At 38.5% G+C, this 14712-nt stretch overlaps 1 protein-coding gene across 5 annotated transcripts in view; it reads left to right on the top strand.

Annotated features, from left to right (window-relative positions):
* Positions 1-14712, top strand: part of LOC139974767 (unconventional myosin-XVI-like) — a 94267-nt gene that overhangs the window by 25670 nt on the left and 53885 nt on the right. For all 5 annotated transcript variants that reach the window (XM_071982174.1, XM_071982175.1, XM_071982176.1 and 2 more), the window contains 11 exons: positions 1335-1593; positions 2984-3277; positions 4142-4256; positions 4829-4976; positions 6054-6159; positions 6732-6924; positions 8420-8631; positions 9974-10123; positions 10580-10747; positions 11936-12011; positions 13357-13526. In XM_071982174.1, coding sequence (XP_071838275.1) covers positions 1335-1593; positions 2984-3277; positions 4142-4256; positions 4829-4976; positions 6054-6159; positions 6732-6924; positions 8420-8631; positions 9974-10123; positions 10580-10747; positions 11936-12011; positions 13357-13526 — 1891 coding nt within the window. The remainder of the gene's footprint in view (positions 1-1334; positions 1594-2983; positions 3278-4141; positions 4257-4828; positions 4977-6053; positions 6160-6731; positions 6925-8419; positions 8632-9973; positions 10124-10579; positions 10748-11935; positions 12012-13356; positions 13527-14712) is intronic.

Here is a 14712-nt window from a genome sequence, read left to right as displayed (position 1 = left end):
CTGATACATCATGTTAGTCACAGCTGTAATGGAATCATCACAGCTATAGAATTGACTAACATATCATGTTTGTCACAGCTGTTATGGAATCATAACAGCTAAGGAATTGACTGACATATCATGTTAATAACAGCTGTTATGAAATCATCACAGCTATATAGTTGCAATGGCTGATACATCATGTTAGTCACAGCTGTAATGGAATCATCACAGCTATAGAATTGACTAACATATCATGTTTGTCACAGCTGTTATGGAATCATCACAGCTAAGGAATTGACTGACATATCATGTTAATAACAGCTGTTATGAAATCATCACAGCTATAGAGTTGCAATGGCTGATACATCATGTTAGTCACAGCTGTTATGGAATCATCACAGCTATAGAGTTGCAATGGCTGATACATCATGTTTCTCACAGCTGTTATGGAATCATCACAGCTTTAGAATTGACTGATACATCATGTTACAGCTGTTATGAAATCATCACAGCTATAGAGTTGGCTGATACATCATGTTACTCACAGCTGTTATGGAATCATCACAGCTATATAATTGATTGATATATCATGTTACTCACAGCTGTTATGGAATCATCACAGCTATAGAATTGACAGACATATCATGTTACTCACAGCTGCTATGGAATCATCACAGCTTTAGAATTGACTGATACATCATGTTACAGCTGTTATGAAATCATCACAGCTATAGAGTTGGCTGATACATCATGTTACTCACAGCTGTTATGGAATCATCACAGCTATATAATTGATTGATATATCATGTTACTCACAGCTGTTATGGAATCATCACAGCTATAGAATTGACAGACATATCATGTTACTCACAGCTGTTATGGAATCATCACAGCTATATAATTGATTAATATATCATGTTACTCACAGCTGTTATGGAATCATCACAGCTATAGAATTGACAGACATATCATGTTACTCACAGCTGTTATGGAATCATCACAGCTATAGAATTGACAGACATATCATGTTTCTCACAGCTGTTAAGTAATCATCACAGCTATAGAATTGGTTGATACATCATGTTTCTCACAGCTGTTATGGAATCATCACAGCTATGGAATTGACTGATACATCATGTAACAGCTGTTATGAAATCATCACAGCTATAGAATTGGCTGATACATCATGTTTCTCACAGCTGTTAAGTAATCATCACAGCTATAGAATTGACTGATATATCATGTTACGGCTGCTATGGAATTATCATAGCTATAGCACTACCTGAAATATCATGTTACTCGCAGCTGTTATGGAATCATCACTGAGATATCTTGTTGATTTATTTCTCCAGAATTTCAAAATTATCAATGGCCAAAACAGAGGCCCAGTATGAATCTGAAACTAGACTGCCCCCTGATGGTAGTGAAGATGCTTTTCCCTTGGTTGAACGGTGTAGAGATTATCAAGCGAGTTTGCGCATTGTGAATGAAGATGATGCTACCTATTTACCAAATCCAACCGCCTCAGACAATTTATCAGCTCTACCAGAACTGACAGAGAATATTCTCCTACAGGAGATAATGCTGCGATACAGCAAAGACTTGGTTTATGTAAGTTGATATCATTGTTGTCAGTTATTCCATCATTGTCTCGTTGTAATTCATTACCTATATATATATATATATATATATGTACATATATATATATATATATATATATATGAAAATCGTAATGAGTTGGAAAATCAAGAACAGTGAAAAAACTTCCAGCCTCCACCGGGATTCGAACCCGGGCCTCCCGCTTTGTACGCGGACACCCTAACCAACTAAGCCATGGACGCTGATTGTATGTCCAGAGGTTCTATACCGGTAAGGAAGGTCGTAATTCCACTGTAGGCGTTTGTCACCTGTATCGAACTGTATCGAATACTAATTCTGTTTTGGTGACATATTTTGCCTTACTCTAGAGATCAAACATGATGCTAACCAACTCGAAAATCATTTGTGATTCCTAAAGCCGGATCTCGAAAGAGATACTTTATATATATACGCATGATGAAATGTTCCACGTGTTGGATAGAAATAATATTAGAAAAGATAAGGACAGCATGTAATGCCTTTAAATCCAACATTATATTTAGAATAGAATAGATATAACTACACGCTACACAAATTTTCGGACACCCTGGTCCTTCGTCAGGTGTAAAAAGAGTGATTGAAATCACTCTACCGTAAGCCCCAGACTGCTCAAAGTGCTTGAACCCGGAAAGAAAAGCCATATCCATATTAAGACCATGACAGTGTGAACATACTTAAAGGATCAATTCGACTTCCTTTAAGTTTCTTTTATTATGGTCAGACAAATTACCTAGGATTATGGGAAACTTAAGACAGTCGATATTGTGTTGTGGAAGATTAAAATGTTCAGCCACTAGATAACTGGTTTTGTTGAATTTGATTGTGCTTTTGTGATTATTTAGTCGTAAACGAAAGGGAGTGGAGGTTTGGCCAATGTATTGTATATCAGGACAGAGAACACAAGTGATAAGATAGGCCTATATCACAAAGGGAGTGCCACAGTTGTACGGGCCTAGATGTAAACACACCCCTGAGGGAGAGAGATGAATGTCAGGGTCCGTTTTCATATGATGACAGACCTTACACCGGGGTTTACCACATTTAATATTCCCCTGGGTTGGGGAGTGTCGGTGGAGGGTAAACAACTCCTAACAAGGATGTTACGTAGGCTGGGAGGTTGTCTTCTAGCAACTACGGGGGTTAATAAAAATAATATATATATGTAAATATATATCTATATAAGCCATGTTTTTCTTGATGTTTTCTGCATGCGTATATGAACATTTCTTATCTTTGATGTCTCTGAAACATAACAAAAGACAGCTCTAGTGATGACAAAGGCCTAAGTGTGGAAATACTGCATTGAAGTCCCTGATGTTGCGTTAATAGCCGCATTAATTGATTGATTTTTTCTCATCGGTAGACTTACGTAGGTGACATTCTGATCGCTGTCAATCCATTTAAGTCGTTGCCCATGTACTCCCGGAGGGTATCGAAAGTGTACAACAACATCACGGACAGAGCAAGTGCGAGCCCTCATGTATTTGCTGTGGCTGACAAGGCCTTTCAGGCCTACGTCTGCGAGAGGAAATCACAGTGTTGTATCATCAGTGGAGAGAGCGGCGCCGGCAAAACGGAGACGGCAAAATACTTTGTTCAGCATCTGTTATCTCGAGCCAGCAGTTATGAATGTGACATGAATGAGAAGATTCAGCAGGTAAAAATAAAGATATTTCAATAGCTAGCCAGTCAGACATAAGTTCAAAGACTATACAGAATGTATGTAAACAAGACACACTGTAATGTAAATGACGTATAAATGACGCATTTACAAACTCACAATATAAATCCGAAATCTGGTGAAAACATCAATTGGCAAATCCTACATCAGAACCTACCCAATACCAGTGAAAGAAAAATAATCGAAGCCCTTACCATTAAAGCCAGTAATAACTTAATGAACGGCTGTGCTGGACGTCAATTGGATATTTAATTTTTTCGCCTTTTGCCGGTCCATCTGTGTGCTCCGAATACAGTTTGTTCGCTGGTGCGTTTCAGCTCAGGGGAATTGGTTGTAAAGTGTTTACTTATATACACTGAGTCGGTAGTTTGCATCTCATTCCTTGATAAAGCCTTAACCGGCGAAATATTGGAACATACAACTTTGTATAATTTCTTACTTTGCTTGTTGAAGTCTCATATTCTACAATTAAATATATATATATATATATATATATATGTATATATATATATATATATATATATATATATATATATATATATATATATATATATATATATATATGTATATATATATATATATATATATATGTATATATATATGCCATACTATATAACTATGTATACTGTAGTATACCATACACAGTACATAGTTTATGCCATATAGATAATGTAGGGAATATTATCTTTTGCCATGCACACTAATTTAAGCTTGTATATAAGCTATATCATGCAGCACACATAATATGTAGTATATATTGTATAATATGGTATGATATATTATACAGTATGTATCATAAGCTAAATATACTGTATATCTTTCACTTGATCTTATTTACAGGTGAACCCTCTCCTCGAAGTCTTTGGAAATGCTCAAACTATCATGAATGACAACTCAAGCCGTTTTGGAAAATTCATTGAGCTTTTGCTGTCGGAGACTGGAGCAGTAGCTGGAGGTACAGTAGTATTTTTTCCTGCTGGTCTTTGCTGTTAGTTGGGGTTTGGTGAATGTTGTGGAAGACACTGTGGGATGGGCAAAAGGTGTAACGAGGAATAGAAAGGTTGGAATGGAGGAGAGGTAGGCAGACAGATAGGGTGGGATTGTGAGCTGTAGGGTGGGATGAGGATGAGGGTGGGATGAGGGTGAGATGAGGATGAGGGTGGGATGAGGATGAGATACCAAGGGAGATTAGTTAGTGATTGTTACATCCATCGTAATTGGTTGGTATCGCTGCTAATCTCATTGCTTGTGATATTTACATCTTCTATCACTTCCAGAAGACCCAAGACCTTGCTCTTGTCATCAATATAAGCATGTAGAGCATGTTTGTCATGAATTTTAATCTGGAAGTGTCTTAACATAAATTTTATTTATTTGCTCATGTTTCAATATTTAAGATTTTCCCTTTTTGCAGTGTGTGCGTCAATCTTCTAGGTTCTGTATGTGAAAGATGGGCTATTGTTACTTTTCAAAATGGTTCTTTGCATTTTTCCGGTAAATCTGTCATATATTTTTTCGTTACTCCAGCACGTATTTCAGAATATCTACTCGAGAAGTCTAGAGTTACCCAGCAGGCAGAAGGAGAGAGGAATTTTCATATCTTTTATTTACTATTCAATGGTATGGACCGGACGGAGAAGGAAAAACTCGGCTTGAAGAGTCCTCATGATCACAGGTATTTAGCACAGCTGCCTAATCCCAAATATTTATCCATTTTCTACATGCATTATTTCCAAAACGATCAAGTTTGGGCAGTCCTCGATAACAGAGTCGACTTTTGTTCTCAAGTTATTGCAAAAATACTAGTTTTCGACCACTAATTGACCTTTGTTGACTTTCGATCACATGACCATTATGTTCGGAAACGATCCCTTACCCCATTCACAACTACTCCCAAAATATCAACCATGTAGGACCCTGTCAATGGGAGTTATTGCTGTTTTCAATATTTTGGTTTTGGGCCTCTAACTGACCTTTGGTGACCTTCACAGGCACCATAAACATAATAGGGCACACCTTCTCACTATGGCGGATCTATATACCAAGTTTGAGTTAAGTCCAACTTTCTCTTGTTGAGTTACAGTGTACCCAAGCAAGTGTCACAGACGCACACACACACACCAGGGGTCAAGTAAATTTAGTGTTGCTTCAGCCTCTGCTTATATAATACATGTCTTTGGTTGGAAACTTGTTTCTTTAAGAACACAGGGAGGCTCCATCTAGTGAGTGATTTTGTATCTAAAGCCGGGAATAAATTTAGTGAGTGACTTTTGTACCGCACTATTGCAGGCTCTGAATGTTCCCTTGGTAAAATATTATAATAATAATAATATGTGCTATATATAAAGCACTTTCCAATAAAATCTCAAAGTGCTGTACAGAAATAAATACCTAAAAGATATCAAACAATACCAAAAATTGCACCAGGTAACTTAAAATAGCAATACAAAGAATAAAAAGGAATATTTAAAACATAAGAGCAAATATTTACATTACATTACAAGTATAAAGTGTTCATATTAAACATTTAAAAATATGTATTTTCAAATCCCTTTTAAAATGATTGAGATTGGCTAAGGAACGGATATATCCTGGAAGACTGTTCCAAACCGTGGTACCTTGTGTACAAAAAAACCTGCTATACATCTTTGCAAGCTAATTTGCCCATTTTGCATAGCATTTTGGGATACCTGATGTAACTTATTATTCCCTGTAATGTTCAGTTTTTGTGGCTGTTTCTTCGTCCGTATAGATATCTGAAGAAAGGAGATCTGACCAGTCTGGACGATACGGAGGTCTCCGGCAAGAGATTCCAAGCCGTAAAGAGCTGCTTGACATACATTGGATTCTCAAACGATGTAACTTTTTTGTTTCCTTTTTCTTTCCTATTTTGATCTGTCATATTAATGATCTTCATTTATTTTTCAAACTCAAATTACTATTAAAACAGCAAATCTGTCATACTGTGGGTGCTGTTGTCTTCAGTGCATACAAGAAGTTAGTCAGATATGTTAGTTTAACAGAGAAGCTTTTAACGTCCCAGTACCAGGCGCGTAGCCAAGGGGGGGGCGAAGGGGGCAGCCGCCCCCCCCTTGAGCATATTTTTTTTGTATGTTTTTATGATATTGCTAATAATTTCAAAGAGAAAATGCTAAGATGCAACTTACAAGGCCTGGGAAGTGCCATTTCCAGCGATCTGGGAGGCATTTTCAGCCAACATTTTCTTGTACGCTTTGCGCCAACTCATGTATCTACGGCTCTGATAGTTTGCCTACAGTTTCGCCCCTCCCTTGGCAATTTTCCCGCTACGTGCCTCCCCAGTACCGCGAAGGTTTTATTGCTGCTGAATGCAGGCTTGTATAAGAATGACTCTCTACACAGATCAGATTCAGAGTTGTAAGTTGGATTCCAATTCTCTTGTCTCTTTCAGGATCAGGAGAGTTTGTTTATTATCTTAGCTGCAGTCATTCTCCTGGGAGATTTAAAATTTGTAACAGATGCAAATGTGGATGGTGTAGTGGCAGTTCAGGACAGAAGCACTCTGTCAAAAGTTGCTGAATTGCTACAAGTGGATTCTGAAGATCTGTTGACTTCGATTACATCGGAAGTCATGATCACCAGAGGTGAGTATCAACATGATTCATTAATCAACAGGGGTTTGCATAAAAAGATGTCGTAATCACAGGGAAGTGTGTGTCAATTGATGTCACAATCACCCTAGGTGTGAATAAATAGATGTCGTAATCACAGGGAAGTGTGTTTAAATTGACAGCACAATCACCCGAGGTGTGTATAAATAGATGTCGTAATCACAGGGAAGTGTGTTTAAACTGATGTCACAATCACCCTAGGTTTGTATAAATAGATGTCATAACCACAGGGAAGTGTGTTTAAATTGATGTCACAATCACCCTAGGTTTGTATAAATAGATGTCCTAAACACAGGGAAGTGTGTGTCAATTGATGTCACAATCACCCGAGGTGTGTATGAATAGATGTCATAATCACAGGGAAATGTGTGTAAATTGACAGCACAATCACCCTAGGTGTGAATAAATAGATGTCGTAATCACAGGGAAGTGTGTTTAAATTGACGGCACAATCACCCGAGGTGTGTATAAATAGATGTCGTAATCACAGGGAAGTGTGTTTAAATTGATGTCACAATCACCCTAGTTTTGTATAAATAGATGTCGTAACCACAGGGAAGTGTATTTAATTTGATGTCACAATCACCCTAGGTTTGTATAAATAGATGTCCTAATCACAGGGAAGTGTGTTTAAATTGATGTCACAATCACCCTAGTTTTGTATAAATAGATGTCGTAACCACAGGGAAGTGTGTTTAAATTGATGTCACAATCACCCTAGGTTTGTATAAATAGATGTCCTAAACACAGGGAAGTGTGTTTAAATGGACGGCACAAGCACCCGAGGTGTGTATAAATAGATGTCATAATCACAGGGAAGTGTGTGTCAATTGATGTCACAATCACCCTAGGTTTGTATAAATAGATGTCGTAATCACAGGGAAGTGTGTTTAAACTGATGTCACAATCACCCTAGGTTTGTATAAATAGATGTCCTAAACACAGGGAAGTGTGTTTAAATTGACGGCACAAGCACCCTAGGTGTGTATAAATAGATCTCGTAATCACAGGGAAGTGTGTGTCAATTGATGTCACAATCACCCAAGGTGTTTATAAATAGATGTCATAATCACAGGGAAGTGTGTGTCAATTGATGTCACAATCACCCGAGGTGTGTATAAATAGATGTCGTTATCACAGGGAAGTGTGTTTAAATTGACGTCACAATCACCCGAAGTGTGTATGAATAGATCTCATAATCAATACAGATATCTGTAAACTTGATTAATACCAGAGGAGGCATTCCTTACAGTAGATGTCATCATAATTAAGCTTTAATATCTGAGCTGTGAAGTGAGAAATACAATGAGAAATCACAATGATTTTATCTGGAAGAGTGATTAGACTAGCAGTGATAGCAATAGGTTTTTTTCTGTAAAAGATCAGAATGAAGGACACTTATTTGGTTGGAAACAATAAACAAACATTAAACAAACAGGCTCATGTCTTCATATAATTTTTTTTTCAGGTGAGGAATTTAAGAAGTACCGCACCACACTGCAATCAGAAGACTGCAGAGATGCATTAGCCAAGGCACTGTACAGTCGTCTTTTTTCTTGGGTCGTTAATAACATCAATCAGCTTCTGCAACCAACTGACAACGAACAAGCAGATCTCAAGGAAATTGGTGTATTAGATATTTTTGGATTTGAGAATTTTAAGAAAAACAGCTTTGAGCAGGTTTGTTTCCATTTGCAGTTTAATATTTGGGTTATCTTCCTCTCCTCTCCTCTCCTCTCCTCTCCTCTCCTCTCCTCTCCTCTCCTCTCCTCTCCTCTCCTCTCCTCTCCTCTCCTCTCCTCTCCTCTCCTCTCCTCTCCTCTCCTCTCCTCTCCTCTCCTCTCCTCTCCTCTCCTCTCCTCTCCTCTCCTCTCCTCTCCTCTCCTCTCCTCTCCTCTCCTCTCCTCTCCTCTCCTCTCCTCTCCTCTCCTCTCCTCTCCTCTCCTCTCCTCTCCTCTCCTCTCCTCTCCTCTCCTCTCCTCTCCTCTCCTCTCCTCTCCTCTCCTCTCCTCTCCTCTCCTCTCCTCTCCTCTCCTCTCCTCTCCTCTCCTCTCCTCTCCTCTCCTCTCCTCTCCTCTCCTCTCCTCTCCTCTCCTCTCCTCTCCTCTCCTCTCCTCTCCTCTCCTCTCCTCTCCTCTCCTCTCCTCTCCTCTCCTCTCCTCTCCTCTCCTCTCCTCTCCTCTCCTCTCCTCTCCTCTCCTCTCCTCTCCTCTCCTCTCCTCTCCTCTCCTCTCCTCTCCTCTCCTCTCCTCTCCTCTCCTCTCCTCTCCTCTCCTCTCCTCTCCTCTCCTCTCCTCTCCTCTCCTCTCCTCTCCTCTCCTCTCCTCTCCTCTCCTCTCCTCTCCTCTCCTCTCCTCTCCTCTCCTCTCCTCTCCTCTCCTCTCCTCTCCTCTCCTCTCCTCTCCTCTCCTCTTCTCTTAGAGTTAATGGTGATGCAATTGCGTGGAAGTGCAGAATGTGCAACAAGATTCACAGGAAATATTAACACTGTCACAAGGATATGACTATTTGATTAACAAGACATAACTAGTAGAGCCAGTACACTTAAAAAATTCAGGGCTTTCACCTAGATGTGTTGGAGCAACTGTACAATTTTTCGTTCTCGACACTTCTTCAGAACAATTAATGTAATGCAAATGGAGTAATATGAAGTTACGCAGAAATTAGATCATGAGGAGTTAATTATCTGAAGTGGTTAGGTGTTGTACTTCAGTTTAATATGCTATCGTGTGTGTAGTATCTGATCCATAGTAAAATCCATGTCGGAAAATAGCTCTGGTAGTGTTAGAGTTAACAAACTTGTGTCAGGAGTTAGCGCTTGGACTTTGGGTTTTATAATGTTAAGATAAGTAAAGATCACACACAAAGGGAAAGTGCAGATACACTGAGATACTGGAAAGACTGTACGCAGAGATAACTGAGCACATGCACAGAAAATTCCTTCATCTTTCTGCCTTTTTTATATTTATTTTTATTTATTCATCAATGATTGCATTTGACATTTTTTACTATCTTTGTTTAGATTTGTATTAACCTTGCAAACGAAAAGCTACAGGGATTCTTCAACGAACATGTCTTTCAACGAGAGAAGGAAGATTGTGAACAACAAGGACTGGACATGTCTTGGTTTCAGTTCACTTCCAATCAACCAATCATTGATGTATTTCAGACGGTAAGTGCCAACATATTTCTCACTGCCATTCATTTTCAGCTGTAGGCCAAGACTCGCTTACAAGTTTCTTTCCCACATCTTCCTTTTTTACAAGCAGGTTTAATACAGTGACATTGATTTGACATATCACTAAAAGTTACCGACTAAACCCTCAGAGAAAGTCATCATATTCACCTCAGTAGTTGCAGAAGTTTTGCATTATGTCTGTTTACAGAATGACTATATTTGTAAAAAGAAGGTTATTATCAAATTCAGAGGGCGTGACGTTTAGATCCGAGCAGGATCTCTAAAGCCACCTTTCTCCTTTGAAATAGATCTGGCTGACCATCTCAGATCAACAGTTTGTTAACTGTTTTGTTTTTGTCTATGTAAAATACAAATGGCAGATGTATTAGACGGACGGACAAAAATGTGACACAGTTTGAATATCATTATTCCTCCTCTATCCATCCTTAGAAAGCAGGTGTCTTGGATCTTTTGATTGAGGAAAGTAAATTTGCAGCAGGAACAGATCAATCATTAGCCAATAAACTCCACCAAGGGCCAGGAAACTGGGCAAAATCCATCTACTTTAAGCCTCGTGATGAAGGGAAAAGCTTTTCCATTGTTCACTATGCTGGCATTGTAAGTAGACTTTCCATTTGCATGATAATGAACATACAAGCCTTTCCATTGTTCTGGCAATGCTGACATTGTAGACTTGCCATTTGCATGATAATGAGCATACAAGCTGTTCCATTGTTCACTATGCTGGCATTGTAAGTAGACTTGCTGTTTGAATGATAATGAACATACAAGCTGTTCCATTGTTCAGGCAATGCTGGCATTGTAAGTAGACTTGCTGTTTGAATGATAATGAACATACAAGCTGTTCCATTGTTCAGGCATTGCTGGCATTATAAGTAGACTTTCCATTTGCATGATAATGAACATACAAGCTTTTCCATTGTTCACTATGCTGGAATTGTAAGTAGACTTGCTGTTTGAATGATAATGAACATACAAGCTTTTCCATTGTTCACTATGCTGGAATTGTAAGTAGACTTGCTGTTTGAATGATAATGAACATACAAGCTTTCCCATTGTTCAGGCAATGCTGGCATTGTAAGTAGACTTGCTGTTTGAATGATAATGAACATACAAGCTGTTCCATTGTTCAGGCATTGCTGGCATAATAAGTAGACTTTCAATTTGCATGATAATGAACATACAAGCTTTTCCATTGTTCACTATGCTGGAATTGTAAGTAGACTTGCTGTTTGAATGATAATGAACCTACAAGCTTTTCCATTGTTCACTATGCTGGAATTGTAAGTAGACTTGCTGTTTGAATGATAATGAACATACAAGCTTTTCCATTGTTCACTATGCTGGAATTGTAAGTAGACTTGCTGTTTGAATGATAATGAACATACAAGCTTTCCCATTGTTCAAGCAATGTTGGCATTGTAAGTAGACTTGTCTTTTGCATGATTTTTAATACACAATATGCTATAGGTATATGAATCAGGTTATCATCATACACAACCCAGCATGGAGGGGGTTGCCCCCTCCCCCCTTTCAAACCTTCCCTCCCCACCCCACCTTCATCCTACCCTACATCATTTCAATCAGACCATACTTAACTCTTACTGTTGTTGTTTTTGGAGGTGATTGACTGCACGTTTGTTAAATTGATATAAAAAGTCACCAAGAGTTTTTGTCAGAAATGTCTACTTTCAAACTAATTGGATCATACCAGGAACAATTACTAAACTACCAAAGTACTAAATTTGTTGAGTTCATGTTTGCTAGCCTATTTCTCTTTCGCAGGTTACATATAGTCTGGAAGGTGTAGTGGAGAAGAATAGAGATAAGCTGGCCAAATCTCTTACATTCACCATGAAATGTATGTATGGGTGTTCTGATATTGTGATGTATCATGTGACTATAATGACAATAATGTCCAAGTCATAAAGCTCCCTTCCCCCCCCCCTCCCAAAAAAAATGCAAAAGCAACATTTTAAATGTCTGTATTTTACTTGAGAATATGGAGTTTGATATTTTAAGATGAGGGATTTCTTGTAAATAATGTTTCAACCAAAATAATTTTTACATATTACTTTGTTTGCACTTTCTGTTGTGAAAAGTAATATTAAGAAACCTTTCCATGACCACTGGGAACTTTTGCATGGTGAATTTGTGTATTAATCTCAAGGGGGTTGGGGGGAGGTGAACAGATTTTGCCTTTAACAAATATTTATGGATAACTATTGCAAACTTTATTTTCTGGGATAGTTCATCAGGTCTCTCAAAGAATTAGGGATTACGCTTACTTATTGCCAAGGCTAATGTTTGGCTATAACCTATGCATTGGTTAAAACCTATGCATAGGTTATAACCTATGCAGTCAAGTTGGCGTGCGTGTGTGTATGTGACGCCCTAGCTTGTAAACACAATATCTCCCGATAGGTAACCTGTGCAGTTCTCATATGTTGGCATGTGGCTTCCCCATAATAGAACAAAAAGCCTATTATTTTGGGTGGAGGTCAAAGGTCATTTGAGGTCAGCAGAGGTCCAAATGTCATCAGGTTAACTATTACAAATGCAAATTCAGCTCTTTGTTTGTTGTAGTTAGCATGCAAAATAAATTATCAGCAACAAACAATTTCCCTCTGTCTACCATCGTTTTGGTATTATGTCACACTATACCCAGTCATTAAACCATGTGAGCTCTGACTCTGTTTAGATTTATACTGCTCTCCATCTATAGTTTAAACTTCAGCCAGGGTTAGCTTGCAGACTACTCTTGTGCTGCATTTGTAATGTACTTAAAGGCAAGTAACTGCTGGGAGGGGTTTCCCTCTGGTTAATTTGTGACTAGCTAACAAGATATCATGCCTTACAGTGAGTTTTTAAGAGCGTGGTGGCCAATTGGCTAAGACGTTGGACTCGTGATCCAAGGATTGCTGCTTCGATTCCTGCCTAGTTCATTACGCTGTGTATTTGGGCAAGATGCTTTATCTCGCTTGCCTCTCTGCACCCAGGGGTTAAATGGGTACCTGTGAGGTAACTTGTCATTGGGCGCAGTATATAACTGCTGCCGACTGGAGGGATTGTCTCTGGGACATGTTATCATTGACCAGGGGTAATATAACGTCTGTAAAGCGCTTTGAGACCTATCGCTGGTATAAAGGGCTATATAAAAAGCAAATATTATTATTATTATTATTATTTATGTCTTATGTCTCCAGGCAGTAGGAATAAAGTCATTCGAGAGATGTTTGCAACCAAGCTAACGAGGAAGGGATCCATAGCTCCTAGTATCAGACAAACTGAGCAGAGAAAGCCAACAGGGGACACCAATGTCACGTCGCTGCTAAAATTTCATCAGGAGAGGAATAAATCCCAGCGGAAAAGTATGGTGAGTTTTCCTGATGTTATTGTTGATCGGTATAAAGCCCAAAATATCTTCCAAAATAAGTCTGTGAAATGATACACAAGCCATGTGTAAACCCTAGATTATTTGATAACATATTTCTGGTTTATCCTGTACCATCCAATCATTCCCTTAACACCATATAAATGTTTACAGGATGGTCACTGATGTATGTGGTAATCTGCAGGTTATTAAGTTTTTTTCAGGATGGTCACTGATGAATGTGGTAATCTGTAGGTTATTAATTGTTCACAGGATGGTCACTGATGAATGTGGTAATCTGCAGGTTATTAATAGTTTACAGGATGGTCACTGATGTATGTGGTAGTTTGCAGGTTATTAAATGTTTACAGGATGGATCCTGATGTATGTGGTAATCTGCAGGTTATTAATAGTTTACAGGATGGTCACTGATGTATGTGGTAATCTGCAGGTTATTAAATGTTTACAGGATGGATCCTGATGTATGTGGTAATCTGCAGGTTATTAATAGTTTACAGGATGGTCACTGATGTATGTGGTAATCTGCAGGTTATTAAGTATGTTCAGGATGGTCACTGATGTATGTGGTAATCTGCAGGTTATTAATAGTTTACAGGATGGTCACTGATGAATGTGGTAATCTGTAGGTTATTAATAGTTTACAGGATGGATCCTGATGTATGTGGTAATCTGCAGGTTATTAAATGTTTACAGGATGGTCACTGATGTATGTGGTAATCTGCAGGTTATTAAGTATGTTCAGGATGGTCACTGATGTATGTGGTAATCTGCAGGTTATAAAATGTTTACAGGATGGTCCCTGATGTATGTGGTAATCTGCAGGTTATTAATAGTTGACAGGATGGTCACTGATGTATGTGGTAATCTGCAGGTTATTAATAGTGTACAGGATGGTCACTGATGTATGTGGTAATCTGCAAGTTATTAATAGTTTACAGGATGGTCACTGATGTTTGTGGTAATCTGCAGGTTATTAATAGTTTACAGGATGGTCACTGATGTATGTGGTAATCTGCAGGTTATTAAGTGTTTTCAGGATGGTCACTGATGTATGTGGTAATCTGCAAGTTATTAATAGTTTACAGGATGGTCACTGATGAATGTGGTAATCTGTAGGTTATTAATAGTTTACAGGATGGATCCTGATGTATGTGGTAATCTGCAGGTT

Source organism: Apostichopus japonicus, chromosome 10, assembly GCF_037975245.1.
Source record: "Apostichopus japonicus isolate 1M-3 chromosome 10, ASM3797524v1, whole genome shotgun sequence".
NCBI lineage: Eukaryota > Metazoa > Echinodermata > Holothuroidea > Aspidochirotida > Stichopodidae > Apostichopus > Apostichopus japonicus.
The sequence above is the reverse complement of the archived record's forward strand: the minus strand, read 5'-3'. Positions and strand labels throughout refer to the sequence as shown.